At 43.1% G+C, this 25,443-nt stretch overlaps 1 protein-coding gene across 4 annotated transcripts in view; it reads left to right on the forward strand.

Annotated features, from left to right (window-relative positions):
- The window catches only part of GRIA1 (glutamate ionotropic receptor AMPA type subunit 1), a 381,310-nt gene that overhangs the window by 229,216 nt on the left and 126,651 nt on the right, over positions 1 to 25,443 (forward strand). For 3 of the 4 annotated variants that reach the window (XM_003404615.4, XM_003404616.4, XM_010592042.3), the window contains 3 exons: positions 1,463 to 1,624; positions 3,931 to 4,098; positions 16,089 to 16,193. In XM_003404615.4, the coding sequence (XP_003404663.2) occupies positions 1,463 to 1,624; positions 3,931 to 4,098; positions 16,089 to 16,193 (435 nt within the window). The remainder of the gene's footprint in view (positions 1 to 1,462; positions 1,625 to 3,930; positions 4,099 to 16,088; positions 16,194 to 25,443) is intronic. The other variant, XM_064278580.1, reaches the window with a different exon arrangement.

Below are 25,443 nucleotides of genomic sequence, written 5' to 3' on the forward strand. Positions count from 1 at the left end.
GTGTTGACACGTCACAGGTTGGCAACCAATGTCACAAAACAATTTGTATATTAATTGTTTAACATGAAACTAATTTGCTCTGTAAACTTTCACCTAAAGCGCACACACACACACACACACACACACACACAAAAGAATGGTTTTTCCCAAATATCCCTGAGGTTCAATCACAGGTCCTCACTTCACTCAAGTGCCTCTACAAACACTACGACCTCAGAGAGACCCATCCTGATTATCTACTCCAAAGCATGACCTCTCCCGTCCTCGTCCTCATCCTTTTATCCCACTTAATCTTTCTTCATAGGATTCATTATTACCGTATACTACACTGGACTATACAATACTACATATTTACTTGTTTGTTTTTTTGTCTGTTTTCCCCACTAGAATGTAAGCTCCATAAAGGCAGGACTTAGCTTGTTTTGTTCATTATTAGAATAGTGCTCTGTAGGTCCTCAAATATGTTCGTTGCATGATTAGAGATCAAGTGAGTGAGTTGCTAACAGAAGACCTTAGTTCTGATCCCTTCTCTACCACTAACTCACTGAATGACTGTGTACAAGTTGATTCCGTCACTCTGCCTCAGTTCCTTTGTCTGGCAAATAGACATAATAATTTCCACTTTATATAGTCTAAAGTGGAATGAGGCCACAAGTATGGACTTACTGTAAATTATTGACCATATCATACAAATACAAGGTTTCCTTTTTAAGTGGAAGGCGTCCTGAGTTTGAAAGAACTTTACCAAATAGGAATAAAACCTTCATTCCCAATAAAAAATCATTATGGATGTTAGAATTGATAAAGCCTCATCACGTAGAGGAGAGGAGACTGTTGTACGGGAGAGAGTGTAGGGAGAGGATAGAGACTCCAGAGAACAATCCAGCCTCTGCCTCAAACTTACTGGTGACCTAGAAGAAGTCATAAGAACTTGCCCCTGACGGACTAGAGATTCTTGTTCTTCCAAGAGGGCTGGGGGTGGGGGGTGGGAGTAGGTAAGGCGTATAGATGAGACTATTCCCCCCTTAAACAAGTCTACTTTTTCTACATGTCCCTGTCATCATACTAACCCCAGCCCAAATTTATTGATCACATAGCTTGCCCCATGAATTTTACATGAATTCTTGTCTTGAATATTCTCTGCAACCCTCGAAGCTCTATTATATGAACAAGAAAACCATTAAGTAACTAAGTCCGAGGTTGTAGAACTAGTGGCTTGTGAGTAACAGAATCTGTACTTAAGCCCAGGCATGGCTGGCTCCAGAGCAAACACTCTTAACCACAGTATTAACTTTGTGCACAAAGTGACAAGGGACTTCAGAAGAAAGGGAGGCACAATCATCTGTCATGAAGCCATGTCCACCTTGTGGAAAAAGATGGAGAGTCCTATGATTCTATAACATATTTAAAGTCAATTTTTCCAGGCAGCATGTTCTTACTTCTACCCCCTCTTCTTCCACAGGGCTTCATGGACATTGACCTAAACAAGTTCAAGGAGAGTGGAGCTAACGTAACAGGTTTCCAGTTGGTGAACTATACAGACACAATCCCAGCCAAGATCATGCAGCAGTGGAAGAACAGCGATGCTCGAGACCACACCCGAGTGGACTGGAAGAGACCTAAGGTGAGCAGGCAGCCAAGGACCAGCTTGGGATCCAGGAATAGGCTTTCTAAGAGGAAAGAGCTGTGGAAAATGTATCCTTAAAGAATAGGGTTAGGCTGCAAAAGTCAGACGATTCAGAGTGAGAATGGTTTTAACAAGATGGACATTTTATTTTTCTCTCATGTAAGTAAAATTCAGAAGTCAGCAGTCCAGGGCCTGTATAAGAGCTGTAAAATCATCAAACACCCAGGATACTACTATTTTTTGTTCTGCCATTCTCAGCATATGACTGCTACCTAATAGTCCGAGATGGTTCCTTAAGCTCCAGCCATTACCTCAGAATTCTAACCAGCAGGAAGGATGCAAGGAAGATGAGAAGCACAACTACTCCCTTGAAAACCCTTTTCATAAATCACACATAGATCTCCCACTCACATGCCATTGGCCACATCTTAGAAACCTGGCCCCAGGAGGCTACAAGGGAAGCTAGAAAATGGTGCCATTATTTTGGGCAGGGCTACCATGTTGCCTAGCTTTGGCGGGGGGGGGGGGGGCGGGGAGGGGGGATGCCATTTGCATTTATTTCTGTGTGGATGGGGACTCCTTAAACTGGGCAATGTGGCAGCCCTTATTCTGGACAGCCATGCGCCCAGCTAAAAATCAAGGGAATCTAATTAAGTAATACCCAGCAGATCTCAGCCTCAGGATCAGCTGTATTGTCCTTCAGCATGCAGACTGCCTGCCTTTCACTTCTTACCAATGTAGCTCAAAATCCTGCAGCCAAAATCTATTTCGTTTGCTATTTGAGAGTAGTTTAGAATAGGGATAGCAAGTAATTTGTCTTTCCCTTGGCAGTGGCTGTGTGAAACAGTGTGTTGAGAGGGATTCTAAGGCCAAATTTGTTTATCTGGGGCAAAACAGTGAATCCTTGGCAGACTTCTCCTTGCCAATAGGTCACTTTTTTTGTGAATGTCAGGTTGTTTAACTGAGATGTTTCTCATCCCACTGTTGTGCAAGCTGATCTAGCTCTTCCAAGAATGAAGATGTATTCCAATATGAATTTCAGCAAACAAAATCTCAAATGTGCTTTAAAACAATGAGAAAACACATGTTGTTGTGTGCCACTGGGTCGATTTTGACTCATAGTGACCCTACAGGACAAAGTAGAACTGTCCCATATAGTTTCCTAGGCTGTAATCTTTATGGGAACAGATCCCCAGGTCTTCTCTCCCACGGAGTGGCTGGTGGGTTCAAACTGCCAACCTTTTGATTAGTAGGCGAATGCTAACCATTGTACCACTAGGGCTCCTTGAGAAAATACATAGGTGTTATTTAATTAATATGTGAATGCTGTTGTTAGTTGCCATCCAGTCAATTTTGACTCATGGTGACCTTATGTACAACAGAACAAAATGTTCCCAGTCCTGTATCATCCTCACAATCTCTATCGTGTTCAAATCCAGTGTGTGAATACCCCTCCTCATTACCAAAAGATTGGAGCAGCTTTCAAAAATAACTGTACACAATGTAATTTTTTCAGATATAAGATGTGAAAGAATCAAAGTAAAAAATTGGAAATATATTTATGCATTCATTCTATACCTCTCTGTTATAAACTTACAATGTGCCAGACAATAAGCTAGGTATTAGGGACCAAATTTTTTTTTTTTTTAATGAAGAAGACAGATATTGGTTCCAGGCCAGAAAATATTGTCCTGGATTATTATCCTGGTTTTGTTTCATCCACATCTTAGTCGCTTTTGGTTAAGGAAAAAAATAATAATAATAAACAGTTGTCATGAATAAGCACAAGAGGAAAATTTGCAGGATGTTTTTAAGCCTAGGAGTTGGGTAAGCCCTGTGCAGAAATAATTAAGAGCTCCCTCTCCTTGGATTCTTTTGTTCTTTTACTGTCACAAGGGATGGCGTAGTAAACAATTCCTCTTGGCTCTCCATTGGTGATTGTAACACAGAGAAAATTAACTGGTCTTCCCTGACATGTATCTGGCCTGTAATTGTGTTTTATTTAGTCTGTACTTTTTTTCCCCCAATTGAACCAGCATTTTAAAAATCACAAGATTGCACACAAAAGTCTAGAATTCTGGCTTCTGTTCAAAAATCATACCTGGCAATATTAAGCTCACAATTCAGAAGGGCAAAATGGACTCATTACCCCCATCTGAAAAAGCAGGCACTTTCTGGTTCACCACTGTCCTACCCTTGTCCCTTGTAGCTTGCCTGGCCCATTGCACATATTCCCATCACAGTTCTCACCCTACCTCCTTGTCAGCTTTCTGTGCTACCTACCTGTCTATTCCTCCCACCAGTACACCTCCGCGCTCACTTACGATGGAGTGAAGGTGATGGCGGAGGCTTTCCAGAGTCTGCGGCGGCAGCGGATTGATATATCTCGCCGGGGGAATGCCGGGGACTGTCTGGCTAACCCAGCCGTACCCTGGGGCCAGGGCATCGACATCCAGAGAGCTCTGCAGCAGGTAAGGCCAGTAATGACGGCCCCGTCTTGTGGGAGCCTTATAAGAGATTTCACATCGAATGCAGCCAGAACGCAGCCATTAAAAAAAAAAAAAAAAAAGGAAGGGCATGCCTGAACTTTGGAGCAATGACTGCACTGTGTTTGTGGCTTTTGGCATATGTGAAAGCTCACGTGCAAATAAAAAAAAAAAAAGTGTAGCATAGTCATTCCTTAAAAGCTGTATTTTCTGCTTAGGGATTATGCTGAAACATGGAAGCAGGTGATTGTACATGTTTGGAAATGCGAAGGGGTGAAACTGAGTGATTTGATCAATCTCCCTCTTGCTCTGATCTTCTTGGATTTCGTCATTACTGTACTCTCTGTGCACATTTCATGAGGATCGACTGTGTAGGGGACCCTGAAAGTGTTTCTGAAGCAGTTGCCATCCAGTTGATTCCAACTTACGGCAACCACATGTGTGTCAGAGTAGAACTGTACTTTATATGGTTTTCAATGAAGTAGATCACCAGGCCTTCCTTCTGAGGTACCTCCGGGTGGATTTGAACCTCCAACCTTTCAGTGAGCATCTGAGCTCATTAACTGTTTACACCACCCAGGGACTCCCAGTTCCTATCCTACTTCTTGCTTCTCAGCATTGCCGCCATCTATTCTATTTGCCCTTAAGGACAGTTAAAGAACAAGGATGAAACATGGCCAAGTCCACAGCAGTCGATTGGCTATGCAAATGATTCTGAGGCTGAATCCAGATTCAGCAGGGAACATAGAGAATACCAACACAGGGACTATCAGGGACGATAAATATTCAATTAGTGATGTCTGCTGTGGAAGCAGGATGAGGCAGCAGTATGTTTAACCCTCTATCATAGAGTCAATTCCAACTCATAGTGACCCTATAGGTCAGAGCAGAACTGCCCCTTAGGGTTTCCAAGGCTCTAAATCTTTGTGGAAACAGGCTGCCACATTGTTCTTCCATGGAGCTTCTGGTGGTTTTGAACTACCAATCCTTCAGTTAACAGCCGAGTGCCTTAACCACTGCACCACCAGGGCTCAGTGGTATGTGTGGGTCATGTATTTAACATCCCTGGTTTAGAAGACCCTAGGGACTGATCGTTAGCTTTTATCACCCCGGAGCTCCTAAAGAGGGTCTCTAGAAGTACCTTGAGTCCAGGCTGTGATTATCATATTGCTGATGGACAGCACCATGTGATGCCTCTAGTGCCTCTTGATAGACAGGCTAGACTTCCAAGAAGGACTGGAGGGAAAGGGCAGTGCTCATCACAAAGGGATGACAGAGCATCCGGCACAGTGGGAAGCCAGCAACAGCAAGATCATTTGATGCAGATGACCCTCAGGAACCTGTCCAGCCCCCCTCTGCCCCCCCAACCTGTCCTCCCAAGTCCTAACACATACACACACACACACACACACACACACACACACACCCTCCAATGGAGTTGCCTGGGTAAGACCAGCTCTACTCTCAAGACTGCATTCAACAGAAGGTGGACTTGGGCTCCTGGGGAAGAGAGGAGCATTTCTGATCCAGGGAGAAATGCAGAGCAAAATGTACAGCTATTCCCACTTGTCTTCCAACCATGTGTGTACAGCTCTAGCAATTTTCACAACCTAGGGAAAGAGAAGAGCTCATCACCAGCTGTTCCTCAGCCCCAGTGCTTCCAACTGATTCGTTCCAGTTCGAACCCCTGCCGAGAATTTCCATTTCCACCCCAGATATACTGAATCAGAATCTACAATTTAACCAGATCTTCTGGTGATTCTTATGTGCGGTATGTTTTGAGAAGCACTGCTCCGCTAATGGTTCTCAGGAACCCATCCCTAACCAGCAGTGTTAGCATTGCCTGAGAACTTGTTGGAAATGCAAATTCCCAGCAGGGGTTTGAACCAAACTGAACAGGTTCTAAACTCTGCTCAATCCTGATGAAGTGCCTTTAGGTAGAGGAGAAAATGTAGTCCTGTCATTTGGAACAAAGCTCAGCCTTGGCCCAGCTGACTATAGGAGGAACAAGCTAAGGAGGCCTGCCAGCAGCCATTTCCATCCTCTCCCAGGCCCCATACAGAGTGGCCCCTGCTTCATTAGGTAGCAATGCCAGACACTAGGCAGCTTCCAGAACGATCAGCAAAGGTTCAGGGCCTGTCCCTGGCTTGTTTAAAATGTTCTCCCAGACTCCATCATCGAGACAGATTCTGTTTGCAGTGTGAGACTGGTTTCAGAAAGTCTGAGGGCGTGCCCTCAGCTTCCGAACCTCCCAGCTCCCTTGCCTCTCCCATCTTAATGATGTTCCTGGAAGATATTCTGACACCACAATGACAGTGATTAAGCCAGAAAGGAAATGGGAGTTAGCAAGAGGACTCTGAACCAGGAGGCAGGAGAGCTGGGTCCCAAATCCAGCTGGACCCCAACTCTCTGGGTGACCTTGAAATACTTATTCAGATCTCCTGAGGACGTCTATTTCCTTATCCATGGGAATGAGGAGGTTGGAGAGATGGCTCCCAGGTCTCAACTGTCTCCAGAAATTTAAGTGTCTAATTTTTTTTTTCTTGTGATCTAACTGGCATCCTTTTGGTTTTAATGTATATTCATTCTCCTGCTTCTGCCCTCAATGGGGTCAGAAAGGAGGTGGTTGACATAGTCAAAAGAATAATGATTTCATTTCTTTTGTCTTGGAGTCTCTGGGTCGTGCAGTTAAAGCACTTAGCTGCTAACAGAAAGATTGGTGATTGAGTCCACCCAGAGGCACTTTGAAGAAAGGCCTGGTGATCTAATTCCAAAAAATCAGCTATTAAAAACCCTGTGGAGCACAGCTCTACCCTGACACTGATGGGGTCGCCATGAATCAGGATCAGCTCAAGAGCAACTGGTTTTCTTTCTTTTTTTTTTTTTTTGGAGTCAAGACATGAGTCTGCCTGCTTGCTCCCTGAGAACCTACTGCATCCTCTGGACTGGGGCCAAGCATTGGGGAAGATAAGAGAAGGCAAGGCTGAGCCCCCAAAAACTCACTCAGTCTCTTAAAAAAAAAAAAAACCCATGGCCTTCAAGTTAATTCTGACTCATGTTGACCCCATGTGTTACAGAGTAGAACTGTTCCACTGTGTTTTCTTGGTTGTAATCTTTATAGAAACAGATGCCAAGCCTTTCTTCTGCAGTGCTTATGCCCTCAGTATGTGCGTTTGAACCACCAACCTTTCAGTTAGCATATGAGCACAAACTGTTTGCACCTCCTAGGGACCTCAGTCTCTGTGGGGAGAAGAAAACCTAGCCCACTGGAAAACAGAACATTCTGGCCCTGAGATCAGCTGTATAAACTGATTCCCTTTCTAATCTTTGTTTAGGACCTAGATTCAATAGAATGCGTTGCTAAAAGAAACCTTAGAGATGACTAGCTCCCATCATCCCTAATTTTCTAGGTGAAATAGGAGACCCAGGGTGGTCAGAGACTCACCCAGGACCACAGGGCTGCTTAGCAGTGGAGGCTGGACCAGACCCTATCCAGGGCTCCTCCTCCTGCCCCAGGCCTGGCCTACAGCCCCAGGGACCTTTGCTAGTAAGCATTAACCTCTGGGGCCTTCCACTCATGGTCATGGCCACTGCCTAGCCAATGTGCCTCTAGTCCCAGCTCTTGAAATGGCCATTTCACCAGGGAGCAACTGTCTGCCCATGATGGGCTGGGTAAATCCAAATAACATCTAGTTCTATGGACCTGGGGCTGGGGCTCAGGTCCCTGATGCCCTGACCACTGGCCTTTGGATAGCACAAGGGGAGGGGCCCTGTGGTTCAGCTTGTGTCAGAGCTGGGAGATCAGTTAGGCCTAGAGGCCCAGCACCGCCTGCCTGGAGAGGCAGGTAGAAAAGTCTAAAACTAATGGTAATGATGGTTGAGGGCTCACTATGTACTAGGTTCTGAACATTCTTTACATGAATTATCTCATTAAATCCTCAGCGTAACACTTGGAGGTAGATTGTTTTATTTTATTTTTATTGTACTTTAGATGAAGGTTTACAGAACAAACTAGTTTCTCATTAAACAGTCAGTACACAGATTGTTCTGTGACATTGGTTAACAACCCCACAACGTGTCAACGCTCTCCCTTCATAACCTTGGGCTCCCTATTACCAGCTTTCCTGTTCCCTCCTGCCTCCTAGAGCCTGCCCCTTGGCTGGTATGCCCTTTTAGTCTTGTTTAGATTGTCTTATTAGTTGTGGTTTATAAATGGAGAAACTGAGCTTTACAAGGTTAAAACACTTCACAAAATTATACAGCTAGTTATTAGTGAAACTGGGACTCAAACCCATATCTACTTGCCACCTCTGTGTGCTTAAACTGCTCTGCTCTGAAGCCTCTAAGGCCCGGCCTGGTCAGGGGGTGGGGCGCAGCGGGGAGAACCTGAACTAGGGTCCAGCAGCAAGCCCTTGGGTAATAGCCTTGAGTCTCCCATCCCCCTCTCCCTGCTGCAGTTTCCCCAGCAGCAGAGTGAAGACAATCAACCAGCCGGCCTGCCCCCTGCCTGACATCCTGGGAGCCATTCAGAATATTAATGAGCCTACATCCTGGAAGCCCTGGGAGCTCCAGGAAGAAGGCAGCATTAGGTGCCCATATGTCAGCTTCCACTGGCAGAGAAGACCCAGCTCCCCAGGTCAGGTCCTTAGCATTTGGGTGTCATAGGCCGTTTGAGGATATAATTAAAAAGCTTTGGACTCTCTCCCAGAGAAATACACACACACACATACATGTATTTCTGCAGGAGCAGAAAGCTGGGGAATCATAGACGTTTCTAAGCCCATCCCAGGTTAAGAAAAACCAAAAAACAGTTGTCATTTTTCTTGAAAAAAACATTTTCCTTGGCTCCAACTCATGGTGACCTCATGTGGGTCAGAGTAGATCTGCACTCCACAGAGTTTTCAATGGCTGATTTTTCCAAAGTAGATTACCAGGCCTTTTTTCTGGGGTGCCTCTGGGTGAACTCAAACCTCCAAACCTTCAGTTAGCAGCCCAGAACATTAACCATGTGCACCAGTGAGGCACTCCCAGGTTAAGGATACCTGCCCTGAATAGTGACCAGCCAATAATCAGGCATATCCAAGTGAAGGTGTGCCCAGCACTTTGCCAGATGGGATGTGGATAGCATGGGCAATAGGAATGTAAGACATAGTTCCTGCCTCTCAGGACTCAAGATCCTTTCAAAGACAAGACAAGCTTTTGAGAAACAATAATGAGAAAGGTGTAGATTAAGGCGATATTAGTTTCCCAGGGCTGCGATAACAAAGTATTACAAACTAGGTGGCTTAAAAAAACAAATTTATTCTCGTAGTTCTAGAGGTTAGAAGTTCAAAATCAAAGTGTCACTAAGAGTTTTCGGTGGCTAATTTTTCAGAAGTAGATCACCAGGCCTTTCTTCCCAGCTGCCACTAAGTAGACTCGAACCACCAGCCTTTAAGTTAGCAGCAAAGCACATTAACTGTTTGCACCACCCAGAGACTTCCGGTTCTCTTAGCCACTTGCTATCTTACGTGAAGGTACCGGAAGGTATCAGGCATGAGGCTCAAAATAAAAACAGAGATGTATAAGCTTCTTTGAACCTCCAGGCAATTGCGTGAGATAGTTAGAGCCAAGATTATTCTTCCCGTTGTTCAGGTGGGAAAGTGGAAGTTCAGAGGGGTCGTGAGCTGTGTTCTGGCTAGAATAACTGGGATGTAGTCCAGCTGGGAACTGCTTACAGGCCCTGATTCCTCACACCAACAGTGCACCCAGAGGAGAAGCCAAGGGGAAGGATCTGTCTGAAGGCAGTGGCAGTTATAGGTCTGGGGCCAGAGAGGCTCATCTGTCTCCCTGAAATGCTTTGCCAGCATCCAGTAGGGGGATGCTGGGTAAGGGACAGGGGAGAGTCAGTGATGACAGCTCAAGTAGTAGAAACATTAATCAGCATCCTCCCAGTACCAGGAAGGAAAGAAAATTTATGCTTCAGCATGCCACTGACTGCAGACTCTGAGCTGACACTCTATAATGTTTACAGGAAACCCAAGGTCACTTCTCCATCTTTCATGGAGGGAGTTGATGGGTGCCAGGATGACGTCAGGAGTTCCAGGAGGCAGGAATCAAAGGAGAAAGGCCTGGTCTCCATCAGTCTGACCCGTCACCCTGGTGCAAAGGTGGGGGATGAGGGTCCCAGAGGTTCAGCCCTGATGGATGGAGACAGCAGTTTCAAGTTCTGTACAAAGAACATGTTCCTAAGAAACTCTTTCCTCTGACTCTGACACTCTACAATAAACAATTTGGGACTGAACCATTCTGTTGACCTCTCCTTGCCTACCACCACTGAATGGTGGCTCTGGGATGTCTCTTTTCTCATTTCTCTGATACTTTGATTTATCTCAGTGTGTAAGTCTTAGCTTCCCAAACTATACAGTGAGAGCCTTCAACTTCCCCAGGCTTATCAAGGACTTTGTGTGAATCCTTGAACCAAGCACCTGAAGGTCTGAGTCTCAATAATCCTATCTGTAAGATAGGCAAAAAAAAAAAAACTCTGCCCATGCCATTCACTATGTTTCTGTGAACATCGAATAAGCTGCTGTCTGTGTAAACACTATATAAATGCAAAGAGCCCTCAGGTCACTAGAACTCTGCAGATGAGACCCTTGGCCTTACTGGAAACTGAGGAATTCATGTAAAAGCGACAGGGACAAGACCCTTATTTCTGCTGAAAGGGTCCCCTGCTTTGAGACAACAACCTAGCAGACCCAGGTCTTCAATTTGAAATCTTTTTATTTTCCATCCTTTTTACCCATCTACACACCACACTATACACACCACACAGGTAGTAGTAATCACCACCACCACCACCACCACCATCATCATCATCTAAATAATATATACTCTGTATCGAGCAGTCCTTGGGTAGTGCAAACAGTATACTCAGCTGCTAACCAAAAGGTTGGAGGTTCAAGTTTACCCAGAGGCATCTTGGTAGAAAGGCGTGGTAATCTACTTCCAAAAAAACTAGTCACTAAAAACCCTATGGAGTATAATTCTACTCTGATACACATGGGGGTCTCCATGACTCAGAATTGACTCGACGGCAACTGGTTTGGTACTGGTGCGAATTGAACACTCATGTCCCAGACTGAGCACTTGAGTTGTTTGAGGAAGTAACCAAGACACAGATAGATTCAGTGATTTGCCCATGGCCTCATAGTTAGGAATTGACCAAGGATGGCCTGGGAAATGTCCAGCTGGAATAGTGGGTGGCAGTATCAGGTAAGTAAAATATCCTACATTGCATATTTCTTTGTCCCTCCTTAGAGCCTAGCACAGTAGCACTGGCCCCTGTTTGAGAAGCTCTGGATTTTAGGCCTGGCTCTGCCACTTTGTAGTCATTAGTCTTGAAACAATCACTTTACCTCCCAGAATTTTGGTTTCTCCCAACTAAAGAAAAATCATAATCTCTAGTCAGCGTTCCTCAGGGGCTTCCTGTGAATAGAGATGAAGTAATATGCATGAAAATGTGTCATAAACAGGAAACACTTGGAAAGCAGTAGTACTATTAGTATCACTATTACCAGCAATAATAATGTCATTGTTAGGTGCTGTCAGGTTGGTTCTGACTCACTATGTACAACAGAACAAAACACTGTCCAGTCCTCTGCCATCTTCACAATCGTTGTTACACATGAGCCCATCATTGCAGCCACTGTGTCAGTCCATCTCATTAAGGATCTTCCATTCTTTCGCTGACCCACTACTTTACCAAGCTTAATGTCCTTCTCCAGGGACTCGCCCCTCCTGATAATATGTCCAAAGTATGTGAGATGAAGTCTTGCCATTCTTGTTTCTAAGGAGCATTCTGGCAGTATTTCTTCCAAGACAAATTTGTTCATTCTTCTGGCAGTCCATGGTATATATTCAGTATTCTTTGCCAACTACCGCAGTTCAAAGGCATCAATGCTTCTTCTGTTTTCCCTATTCATTGTCCAGCTTTCTCATGCATATGAGGGGATTGAAAATACCATGGCTTGGGTCAAGCACACCTTAGTCCTCAAGGTGACATCTTCACTTTTTAACACTTTAAAGAGGTCTTTTGAAGCAGATTTGCCTAAGGCAATGTGTTGCTTGATTTCTTTGCTGCTTCCATGGGCATTGATTGTGGATCCAAGTAAAATAAAATCCTTGATAATAATAATAACAGCTGGCAAATATTGAATACTCAACATGGGTCAAGCACTGATCATGAATTCTGATTTAATCCTTAAAACAACCTTAAAAAGTAATTCATTCTAACTAGTCTCATTAAAGAAATGAGGAAACTGAGTCATAGAGAAATTAAGCAGTTTTCCACGCTAATATGCCATTTTATTTGGAACATTAACGACATTTATTTGGATTTGGGTAAGTCAGTCTATCATCCAGTCATCTGAACATCCATCCCATTCTGTTTTTCCAAATGAACCACTTAAACTGTTACTTACCTGTCTCAGTAACCTAGTGCTTCTATATAACAGAAATACCACGAGTAGATGGCTTTAACACAGAGAAATTTATTCCCTCACAGTCTAGGAGGCTAGAAGTCCAAATTCAGGGTGCCAGCTCCAGAAGAAGGCTTCTGTCTTTGTCAGCTCTGGGGGAAGGTCTTTGTCTTCAACCTTCCCCAGTCAAGGAGTTTCTCAGTGCAGGAACCCCATGTCCAAAGGATGCGCTGTTCTCTTGGCTCTTGTTTCTTGGTGGTAGGAGGTCCCCATATCTCTCTGTTCACTCCTGTCTTTTATATCTCAAAAGATATTGGTTTAAGACCCGGCCTAATCTTATAGGTTGAGTCCTGCCTCATTAATGTAACTGTCTCTAATCCTGGCTCATTAACATCATAGAGGTAGGATTTACAACACATGGGAAAATCACATCAGAGGACAAAATGGTGGACAGTCACACATTACTGGGAATCATGGACTAGCCAATTTGATAAACATTTTTTGGGAGACCTCATACCACCAAGAAAGCAATGCCAGGAGCAGAGCGTATCCTTTGGACCAGAGGTTCCTGCACTGAGAAGCTCCTATACCAGAAGAAGATTGATAACAAGGACCTTCCTCCAGAGCCCACACAAGAGAAAGATTTCCCTGGCACCCGGAATTCGAACTTCTAGCTTCCTAGACTATGGGAGAATAAATTTCTCTTTGTTAAAGCCATCTACTTGTGGCATTTCTGTTATAGCAGCACTAGATGACTAAGACACTACCAACCTAGCAACTCCACCTGAAGCTGAGTGAGTGGATTTGTGGCAACACCACAAGTGATGACCAACTGAAGAGAAGGGGAATTTGCCGACAGGGCTGAAATTGCTCCCTTCTCTTATTCTTTGTAGCAAGATTTGCACTTTCCTTTTTTTCCTTTCTACATAAAATGTAAAGGCAGCCCAGACTTTTCCAGAGCCAAGGATTCCTCCAGATTTCATCTGAGAAAATGAAGAGCTTGTTGTATAATTTACTCAGCACTCTGGGCCTGTTATGCCTCCCCACTGAGACTTCAAACCAGAAGATGATAAGAAGGTCAGCCTCAGAACAGACACACACACACACGCACGCACGCTCGAATGTGCATGCACTCTCTACACTCTAATACACACACTTCAGCTATTCTTACACCTTCTGAAGGCAGAGGAGCTGGCCACTGTCAGAAAAAGATAAAACCCTGCAAGGCTTCCTCTTAAACTACTTGAAGTGGGGGAAAACTAAACAGTGCTGGAATCCACTGTTGGATTTGTATTGGTAACAGGTAGAAACTCACCTCATTGGCCTTAGGCAAGTGGAATTTTAGGACACACCATGAGTCATCATTGTTGTTGTCATTAGATCCTGTTGAGTCAGTTCTAACTCATAGCAACCCTGTGCACAACAGAACGAAACACAGTGCAGTCGTATACCATCCTCAGGATCGTGTTTATGCTTGAGCCCATTGTTGCAGCCACTGTGTCAGTCCATCTCATTGAGGGTCTTTCTCTTTTTCGCTGACCCTCTACTTTACCAAGCATGATGTCCTTCTCCAGGGACTAATCCGTCCTGACAACATGGCTAAAGTATGCGAGACCAAGTCCCGCAATTCTAGCTTCTAAGGAGCATTCTGGCTGTACTTCTTCGAAGTCAGATTTGTTCATTCTTTTGGCAGTCCAGGGTATATTCAATATTCTTCACCAACACCGTAATTCAAAGGCATCATTTCTTCTTTGGTCATCCTTATTCATTGCCCAGCTTTTGCATACATATGAGGTGATTGAAAACACCATGACTTGGGTCAGGTGCACCTTAGTCCTTAAAGTGACATCTTTGCATTTTAACATTTTAAAGAGGTCTTTTACAACAGATTTGCCCAATGCAGTGCATTGTTTGATTTCATGACTGCTGCTTCCGTGAGTGTTGATTTTGGATCCAAATAAAATGAAATCCTTGACAACCTCAATCATTTCTCTGTTCACCATGATGTTTCTTATTGGTCGGGTTGTGAGGATTTTTGTTTTATGTTGAGGTGTAATCCATACTGAAGGCTGTAATATTTGATCTTCATCAGTAAGTGCAGCATGGTTTAAAGTCAGGAAAGGTGTGTGTCAGGCTGTATCCTTTCGCCATACTTATAGTCTGTATGCTAGGCAAATAATCTGAGAAGCTGGACTGTGTGAAGAAGAATAGGGCATCAAGATTGGAGGAAGACTCATTAACAACTTGACATTATGCAGATGACACAACTTTGCTTGCTGAAAGTGAAGAGGACTTGAAGCACCTACTGATGAAGACCAAAGACTTCAGTCTTCAGTACGGGTTACACCTGGACATAAAGAAAACATGGGTCACCATGAGAGAATGTAATTTCATGTCCCCAGGCTGATGCTATGCAGCTAGACTCATCCTCAATTTGAGAGCCCAAATTGAGGTTCACTGGTCACCTACAGAGCAGCAGACTCAGCCCTATAGGTTTTGGATCCCCCTTGACCTTTAATATGAGGTTAAAGATATGAGGCATTGAAACTTTGATTTGATCCATTTGTGGAGAAGAAATTCCATGCAGCATATTTTGGGGGTTCCAATAAAAATTTAATTTTAACAAAGTGAGTCCTGTTTAAAGCTTTGCACACCTGGCCTTAACATAAGGGAGTCTCCTCAGGTGCATTATATTTTCACAGCACTTTCACATTTTCTCTGTCATTTAAGGTAGACAGGGCAGGAATCCTGGAAACAGGAGGCTTAGAGAAGTGTGTCACCCAAAGTCACTTGATTGGCAGAAATGAGGTCAAATCCAGGTCCCCGAAGTCCGAGTCTTTAGATTCCCAGGTATTTTATTCCCTGGACTCATAAAGGAACTAAGAAGCCATGTCAAAGCATAGTGCAGGCATCATCATAAGGCCAACTTATGGCCCTGGGTCTTCTCCTGACCTACCAGTGACGGAACACCTGTTGCTTTTCCTTTGCAGGCCTCCCTCAGTTTCCTCATCTGAAGGTCTGTGTCTGAGGAGTGGTAGTGGTGATAGTGGTGTTGCGGTGGTATGTTTTTTATTAGGAATTGTTACACATTTGTATCTACTCTGACCCATTGTTAATGACTGCTTAAAGTAATAGGTGAAAAAAATTTTAGGATGAATTTCAATTCAGTGGGAAAGAGGACTGTGCTTTAATAGCGATGCTTATACAAAGGTGCCTTAGAAGAAAGGCCTGGCAATTTACTTCTGAAAAATCAGCCACTGAAACCCTGATGGAGCACAGTTCTACTCTGACACACATGAGGTCGCCATGAGTCAGAGTCAACTCAACAGCACCTGGTTTTTTGGTTTGCCGTGGGCAAACGAAGGGAGCATTTCGGCATTCATGCTTGCTACTCCATGACCTCATCCCATATAGCATTCTCAGGTTCTGGATTTGTACTTCTGCTGAAAACAAATCAAACAAACATGAAGGGCAACTTCTGTGTTCATTGTTACACCACTTGGTTTGGTTTTCTAGGTGCGATTTGAAGGCTTGACAGGAAACGTGCAGTTTAATGAGAAGGGACGCCGGACCAACTACACTCTCCATGTGATTGAAATGAAACATGATGGCATCCGAAAGGTAAGGGCCACCTTTGCTTCCATTCTGCAGGGAGGAGAGTGCTGAGCTGGGGCTCAGGCCAGAGGTGAGGCCCCTGAGCACCCAGATTTCCTCAACTTGATCTCTTTGAAGTGACAGTAGGGCACAGCACTTTGGGTGCCACACTCTGCCACTAATCCTCCACCAACCTGTCGGGCTCATGACTCCCCAGGTCATTCAGTTACTCATTCAGTTACAGCCACTGCCACAGTTGAGTGGGTCAGAGTAACAGAATCAGGACATTCCTGATGACTGAAGTAGGAAGGTCAACAGGCCAGGGAATTTTGCTGCCCCTGGAAAGGACACCAGACATGTGGCCTCCTCCCAAGGCCATTTTCCTTTCAGAGTCTAAGGAGAACTGTGGTGTTACCCCAGCCTTACAGATAAAAGCATAGATGTTGTAGTTCTTTTGTGTCAGACATTGAGCAGGCTCCGAGATAGAAAACTGTTGAACGTGATTCTGGTGGTCCTTCAGGAGCCTCCGAATGGCCTTTTGCCCTCAGGGGAAAAATTATTGTTATTCCCTGGTGGGATAAATTAATGTTTCTATTTTTTTAATACTATGTATGACCAGATATGTGTTTGTTGAGATTAAAAATAAATGAATGCTGATTCTTTTTTTACCTGCAAGGTAAAGAGGTGAAGTCAAATTGTTTCCTATACATTAACAGTAGACTAAATATTTTGGGAACTAAGTGTTAATGAGACAAGTAAGAAAAGGAGCCAGGAGACTTCTGCCTCTAGCCCTGTCACTGCCTAGCTATGTGATATTTGGTGTGTCTCTTGGCCTCTCTGGGTCTTTAAAGTAAATGAGAGGTATTGAATGGTACAACCCCTCTCAGCTCTGACACCTCAGATGTGATGCCATGTTATATAGAGTATTTTCACCAGCCTCACCCCCACAATCACATCGCCCCTCTGCCCCGCTGGACTTTGGCTTCCTGAGTGGTAGGGGAGTTAGGGACCTTTACCAGCTGACCGACTGCTCTTTGCTGTGACCTTCCCCAACAGAATTACTCTCATGAGCAGGGGTCCCAGCCCTTTAGGTTGACCCTAAACCTTACCCAGACACTGTTGGCAGCGTGTCATCTCCTCATGATTTGTTCTTTATCAACAGCTTCTCCTCAGAAGTAGAGACACTATAGAAAGACTAGTGATTCTCAAACTTCAGTGAACAGAAGAATTATCTGGAGGCCTTGTTAAAAAGGAAGATTCCTGGGCCCCAGTCCCCGGACATTCTGCTTTTGGAGAACAGACATGAGGCCCATGAACCTGCATATTTTGAAAGTCTCCTCTCCAACCTGCAGGATTTATGGTGCCATATGTGGTCTCCTGAGGCACATTGACAGTGTGACTAAAAGCTTTAGTGTTAGAGGCCAACAGACCAGGATTAAATCTCTGCTTTACTCTTTAGTAGGCTTGTGACCTTGAACAAGTTATTTAGCCTCCCTGGAACTCAGTTATATCATCTCTAAAAGGGGGATGATACCCCTTTACACAACAGGGCTGCTGTCAGGATTAAATGAGGCAAGGCCTATCTCCCCTATAACCTGCAATAAGAAATTTGACAATGTAATGCCTGGCATCGTGGACACTTGGTCCTTGCTTTATTTGTTTCTTGTTTTGTTGTTTGCTTGTTTGTTTGAATATAGGCCACAGGGATTATATGTCATCTTTGAGCTCAGTTGAGTCAGACTGTGCAAGCCCATAAAATGGACAAATCAGCACAAAGAAATAACAAACCTTAAAATCTACAAGCAAATGGCTGTGCTTTATTTTTCAGATCCCGAGGCTGTTTTTAAACTTACTTTCCAGTGACTAAATCCTTTCTTAGAATGTGGGCTTAAGCATCCTTTGTTTACAGGGTATCTGACTTTCAGAAAATGAATTCCTTCACAACTATGGCTTCAGGCCTTTTATTCAATCAGCCTCCTAGCAAAGCAACTTCTCAGATTCAAGGATGACCTAGTTGTGCTGGTTTCAGTGAACATTACATGGCCTTACCTGGAGTGTGTAATAAAGATGGGCTGCTTCTTCCCAATTCAGGACCTCAGGAAAGCTCTCCTGGTCTTCGGACCTACATGCTGCCCGCTAATATGCCAATAGATCCTGTAGGTATCAGGATTCAATCTGACATCCCCCTGAAATGTGTATGCTGTATATAAGCATCATCCACTGACAGTCAGAAAGCCCAGGAGCTTCAGATGCCACGATTGGCACTGGTTCTACCAAAAATGAATCCTCGGGAAATGCCGCTTCACCACTGGTTACTGATTTAAGGATCCCTGTGTGAATAAACCCATTGTCATTGAATTGATTCCAACTGATAGCCGCCCTGTAGGAGTACGGCTGCTAACCAAAAGGTCAGCGGTTCAAATCTACCAGCCACTCCTTGAAAACCCTCTGGGGCAGTTCTGCTCTGGCCTGTAGGGTCACTATGAGTCAGAATCAACTTGACAGCATAGGGTTTGGTTTTGATTTACGTTTATAAAGATGTCCTGGTGGTGCAATGGTTAAGCGCTCAGCTGCCAACCAAAAGGTCAGCAGTTCGGACCCACCAGAGGCTCCATGCAAGAAAAGACCTAAGGATCTGCTCCAGTGAAGATTACAGTCTAGGAAACCCTATGAGGCAGCCGTACTCTGTCACGTGGTGTCACCATGAGCTGGGATCAACAGCACACAACAACATATGGATAAAGGAGGTCCCGTGTAGTACAAGCAGTTAACATGCTGTACTGCTAACCAAAAGGTTGGAGGTTAGAGTCCATCCAGAGGTGCCTTTAAAGAAAGACATAGCAATATACTTCCAAAAAAAATCAGCCATTGAAAACACTATAGAGCACACAGTTTTACTCAGACATGCATGGAGTCGCCACGAGTCAGGTTTGATTCAAAGGCAACTGGTATGTGAGTAAAATACTTTGTTATATTTCGGTAGAAATTCTGCCCAAGGGAGAATACAGGGAAAATTCTCTTGCATCTTTCATCAGGGATGCAAAAATTAAATCAGCATTGTTGTCTTAACTGTCTTTGTCCATTACCATTGGTCAGGACCTGGTTGAAGGCATCTACTTCTTTCAACATAATTTGAGCCCTTAAATTACCCCCACCCTTCCCAACCCTAGGTTTATTATATTGAGTTCTGACCATAACTGGAATGGAAAGACTAGGCAGGAAATGATGTCACTAAAGCGATATGAATGACATGAAGCTCTACTGATAACAAAAGAATCTTCTAATGTCCCAAAGAATTCACAGCCCACCATTCTACATATCCTTTGAAAGTAAGTTTTTCTTTAAATGCTTGCCACCCCAATATGTATGTAAATATTTGAATAAGAAATTAATTTGAGCTGTAAACTTTCACCTGATGTACAATTAAAAAAAAAACTTGCCACCTGTCATGGATTGAATTGTTTCCCCCCAAAATATGTGTCAATTTGGTTAGGCCATGATTCCCAGTATTGTGTCATTGTCGTTTGATGAGATTTTCCTATGTATTGCAAATCCTATCACTTTGATGCTTTAGCGGCAGTTATAATGATGAGACCTACAAAATTAGTGTCTTCAGCCAATCTCTTTTGAGATATAAAAGAGACAAGTGAGCAGAGAGACAAGGGGACCTCATACCACCAAGAAAGCAGCACTGGAAGCAGAGTGCATCCTTTGGACCCAAGTTTCCTGCACAGAGAAGCTGCTAGGCCGAGGGAAGATTGACGACATGGACCTTCCTCCAGAGCCAACAGAGAAAGCCTTGCCCTGGAGCTGATGCCCTGATTTTGAACTTGTAGCCTAATAGACTGTGAGAGAATAAATTTCTCGTTGTTAAAACCATCCACTCGTGGTATTCCCTTTATAGCAGCACTAGATGCCTAAAACATCACCCCATTTTGGACATACCAAAATCATATTACAGCTCTACAACATAGCCTCAATCCAACCACTTCTGTCCATGTCCACTACTGACCCCAGAGCTCCAGGCACCTTCCATGCCAGCTGGACTCATTCAGTAGCTCCTTACCAATCATTAGTCCTGCTTTGTACATTCATTCGTACCTCTCTACAAGGTATTTTTCCACTACAAAACAATAATTGTCCACACAAAAACAATAATTTTCAAATACATGTCACTGTTATGGATTAAATTGTGCCCTCTCAAAATGAGCGTCAACTTGACTAGGCCATGATTCCCAGTACGGTATGTTGACTAGGCCATGATTTCCAGTATGGTATGGTTGTCCACCATTTTGTGATCTGATGTGATTTTCCTATGTGTTGACAGTAAATTCTAACCTTTATGATGTTAATGAGTGGGATTAGTGGCAGTTATGTTAATGATGCAGGACTCAACCTGCAAGATTAAGTTGTATTTTAAGTCAATCTGCTTTGAGACATAAAAGAGAGAATCAAGCAGAGAGACAGGGAGACCTCATACCACTAAGAAACAAGAGCCTGGAGGATAGTGTGTCCTTTGGACCCAGAGTCCCTGCACTAAGATGCCCCTCAACAGGGGAAGATTGATGACAAGAACATTTCCTCGAGCCAACAGAGAGAGAAATCCTTCCCCTGGATCTGGCACCCTGAATTTGGATTTCTAGCCTCCTAGACTGTGAAAGAACAAATATCTCTTTGTTAAAGCCATCCACTTGTGGTATTTCTGGTATAGCAGCACTAGATGACTAAGACAATCACATTATATTGTTCCTTTGCTTAAAACTTTTCACTGGTCTCCTTCCTATTGCAGGTAAAATAAAATGTAACTCCTTGCCTTGATCTTCAAAATCCTAAATGCTGCTTCCCTCTGACATCACTCTTGCTCCTCTTTCTCTAGTTCATTACTGTGCAGCTACACTGGCATCTTTGTCTTCTTTGAGCACATCAAGTTTACGCTTTCCTCAGAGCATTTGCCCTTGTTGTTCCTTTACCCGGTATTCTCTATCACTATATCTTCATTTAGCGTGTTTCTCCTTGACATTCAGGCCTCAGCTCGAGTGATCTGCTTCAGAGAGGCCTTCCCTGACTTAGTCATCCAAAATAGTCCTTCCGATTTTTTCTTGTTGGTTCATTGGTCTAGATCAGGGGTTAGCCAACTGCAGCCCACAGGCCAAATTAGCTCACCGCCTCTTTTATTCAGCCCATGAGCTAAGAGTGGGTTTTACATTTTTAAATGATAAAAAAATAAAGAATATTTCATGACATGTGAAAATCACATGAAATTCAAATTTTGGTGTCCATGAATAAGGTATTATTTGAACACAGCCACACCTATTTGCTTATATATTGTCCTATGACTGCTTCAGGAGTCCCTGGGTGATGTAAACAGGTTAGCGCTTAGTTACTAGCCAAAAGGTTGGTGGTTCAGGCCTGATGATCTGCTTCCGAAAGATCACTGCCTTGAAAACCCTACGGGGTGCAGTTCTACTCTGCACACATGGGATCACCATGGGTCGGAATCAATTCAACGAAAGCTAACAACAACCTGACTGCTTTGTCTTACAACGGCAGAGTTGAGTAGTTCTAACAGAGCCAGTACAGACAGCAAAACTATTTACTGTATGGCCTTTTACAGGAAAACTTTTCTGCCCCTTAGTCTGGATATGTATTGTCTTTCTGCCCTTCTGCTCCAGTTCCTTACCACTAGAATATCAACTCTTGAAGAGCAGGAACCACATTTATCTGAGTTATTATAACTTCAGTGCCTATAATGTACTGACACATTGTAAACACATGCAAATAAATGGCTGTTTATTAAATGAATGGGCAATTTATTGGAAACCCTGGGGGCGTAGTGGTTAGGTGCTATGGCTACTAATCAAGAGGTTGACAGTTTGAATCTGCCAGGTGCTCCTTGGAAACTCTATGGGGCAGTTCTAATCTGTCCTGTAGGGTCGCTATGAGTCGGAATCAACTCGACGGCAGTGGGTTGGGGCAATTTATTGAATGTTGTAGGACAATCAGGGACATCCGTCTCTTATTTCCATATATCCTGCCAGCAAGTGAAGAAAAGAGTGCAAGTTTAAAGAAAAACCTGAAGCAGAATTCAGATAAAGTCCTATATAAACTTACTGAGTTCAGATCCTCTAAGTGTTTTAGATAGGGTAATCCTAGCTGCTATAACAGATAAACTCTGAAATCTCAGATGTTTAATGCAATATAAATTTATTTCTTGTTCACCCAGTGACCTATTTTGAGGCTGGGGGCTCTGGTTGGTACTCAAGCTTATGGAAGCATCACTGTTTTTGGGGGTCTTTCTAGCTGTCAACAACAAACTAATAGATGAGGAAGAAAGGAGTAGAGACCATGCTGAAGATTTTGTGGAGTTCAGCCTAGAAGACTGCTTCCGTAGCATTAATTGTGGATCCAAGTAAAATGAAATCCTTGACAACTTCAATATTTTCTGCCTTTATCATTATGTTGCTTATTGGTCCAGTTGTGAGAATTTTTGTTTTCTTTATGTTGAGGTGTAATCCATACTGAAGGCTATATAGCCTTTGATTTTCATCAGTAAGTGCTTCAAGTTCTCTATACTTTCAGTAAGCAAGGTTGTGTCATCTACATATTGAGTCTTCCTCCAGTCTTGATGCCCCATTCTTCTTTATATAGTCCAGCTTCTCGGATTATTTGCTCAGAATATATATTGAATAAGTATGGTGAAAGGATATAACTCTGATGCACACCTTTCTTGATTTTAAACCATGCACTATCTCCTTATTCTGCTCAAATGACTGCTTCTTGTTCTGTGTACAGATTCCACATGAGCACAATTAAGTGTTCTGGAATTCCAGTTCTTCGCAATGTTATCCATAATTTGTTATGGTCCACACAGTCAAATGCCTTTGTATAGTGAATACAGCACAGGTAAACATCTTTCTGATACTCTCTGCTTTCAGCCAAGATCCATCTTACATCAGCAATGATATCTCTGGTTCCACATCCTCTTCTAAATCAGGCTTGAACTTCTGGCAGTTCCCTGTTGAACTGCTGCAACCACTTTCGAATGATCTTCAGCATAATTTTACTTGCATGTGATATTAATGATTAAAAAAAAATTTTTTTTTTATCATATTGTTTGATAATTTCTATATTCCATTGGATCACCCCTCTTCGAAACTGGCATAAATCTAGATCTCTTCCAATCTATTGGCCAGGCAGCTGTCTTCCAAATTTTTTGGCATAAATAAGTGAGCGCTTCCACCATTTCATCCATTTGCTGAAACATTACATTGGTGTTCTGTCAATTCCTGGAGCCTTGTTTGTTACCAGTGCCTTCAGTGCAGCTTGGAGTTATTCCTTCAGTAACCTTTGGTTCTTGATCATATGCCACCTCTGAAATGGTTGAATGTCAACCAATTCTTTTTGGTACAGTAACTCTGTGCATTTCTTCCATCTTCTTTTGATGATTCCATAGAATCCTTCAATATTGTAACTTGAAGCTTGAATTTTTTCTTTAGTTCTTTCAGCTTGAGAAATGCCAAGCGTGTTCTTCCCTTTTGGTTTTCTAACTGCAGGTCTTTGCATATTTCATTGTAATACTTTACCTTATCTTCTCTGGCCACCCTTTGAAATCTTCTGTTCATCTCTTTATTTCATCATTTCTTCCATTCTCTTTAGCTACTCTACATTCAAGACCAGGTTTCAGAGTCTCTTCTGACATCCATTTTGGTCTTTTTTTCTTTTCTGTCTTTTTAATGACCTTTTGCTTTCCTTATATATGATATCCTTGATGTCATCCCACGACTCATCTGGTCTTGGTCATTAATGGTCAGTGCATCAAATCTGTTATTGAAATGGTCTCCAAATTCAGGTGAGATACACCGAAGGTCATACTTTGGCTTTCGTGGACTTGTTTTAATTTTCTTCAGCTTCAACTTGAACCTGCAAAGGAGCAACTCATGGTCTGTTCCAAAGTCAGCCCCTGACCCATGGAAGCAGCAGTCAGGAAATCAAATGATGTATTGCATCAGTCAAATCTTCTACAAAAAAATCTCTTTAAAGTGTTCAAAAACAAAGATGTCACCTTGAGGACTAAGGTTCACCTGACCCAAGCCATGGTATTTTCAATTGCTTCATTTGCACGTGAAAGCTAGACGATGAATAAAGAAGACCAAAGAAGATTTGATGCCTTTGAATTATGGTGTTGGTGAAGAATATTAAATATACCACGGACTGCCAGAAGAATGAACAAATCTGTCTTGGAAGAAGTACAGCCAGAATGTTCATTAGAAGCGAGGATAGTGAAACTTCATCTCGCTTACTTTGGACACATTTTCAGGAGAGACCAGTCCCGGAGAAGGACACTATGTTTGGTAAAGTAGAAGTCTGAAAAGGAGAAGCCTCAAAATGAGATGGATTGACACAGTGACACAATAGTGGGCTCAAACAGAGCAACAATTGTGAGGATGGTGCAGAACTGAGTAGTGTTTCATTCTTTCGTGCATGGGATAGCTATGAGTGGGAACCAAATCAATGGCACCTGGTAACACCAACAGCCTCGAGGAGATGGGCATCACTTCTGTACATTTTTTTGGCCAGAACCCAAACACCTGGCCCCACTTAGATAAAAGTGGGACTTGGAAACATAGTCCTTGGCTAGGTAGCCACTTCCCACCAACAATTTTACACTATGGAAGGTGAACAAGAATCCCAATGGTCTGCTAGCTGTCTTTACCACAATAGGAAACTTACTTCTTAAAAACTGATTATAATGGATCTCATTTTTGGAGGTCAAGGGCTGTGGCTTCAGAGGCAATCTAGAGATAAATGTATAACTTCAATTTAATGACTACAAGGTAGATCAATTGAATGCATGGTTCTATGATCATCTCCTTTTAAGATTTCATCCACTTAAAAAAAATTCTGACCTATCATCTAGACTCATTTCCTACATTCAAAGCAGCCTTAGATGTAGATAGAAACCTGGAGATCAAAACTTATAAGTGGCCCAGGAGAAGACCTCTCACTGTCAGAATTGTTTAAATCCTCTCCTGAACAGTAGGCCCCATCTTTACCAAACTACTAGCTCTGATTTACTTTCAGAGAAAATCAAAGTTCTTGTATATCCTCAGTAGAGAATCAAAGTGCTGTATAATAATCCAACTCATTTCCCAAAGAAAGGGAATTTTTCTCTCATCTCCGAAGTGCAATGTGTCTTCGAAACTCTTTGCCATCTTTCTTTTCAACAAACTGTGGAACAAGATTTCTTAGCCTACTGGCTCATATGAGGGGTAAGCTG

Source organism: Loxodonta africana, chromosome 2 (assembly GCF_030014295.1).
Source record: "Loxodonta africana isolate mLoxAfr1 chromosome 2, mLoxAfr1.hap2, whole genome shotgun sequence".
Lineage (NCBI taxonomy): Eukaryota > Metazoa > Chordata > Mammalia > Proboscidea > Elephantidae > Loxodonta > Loxodonta africana.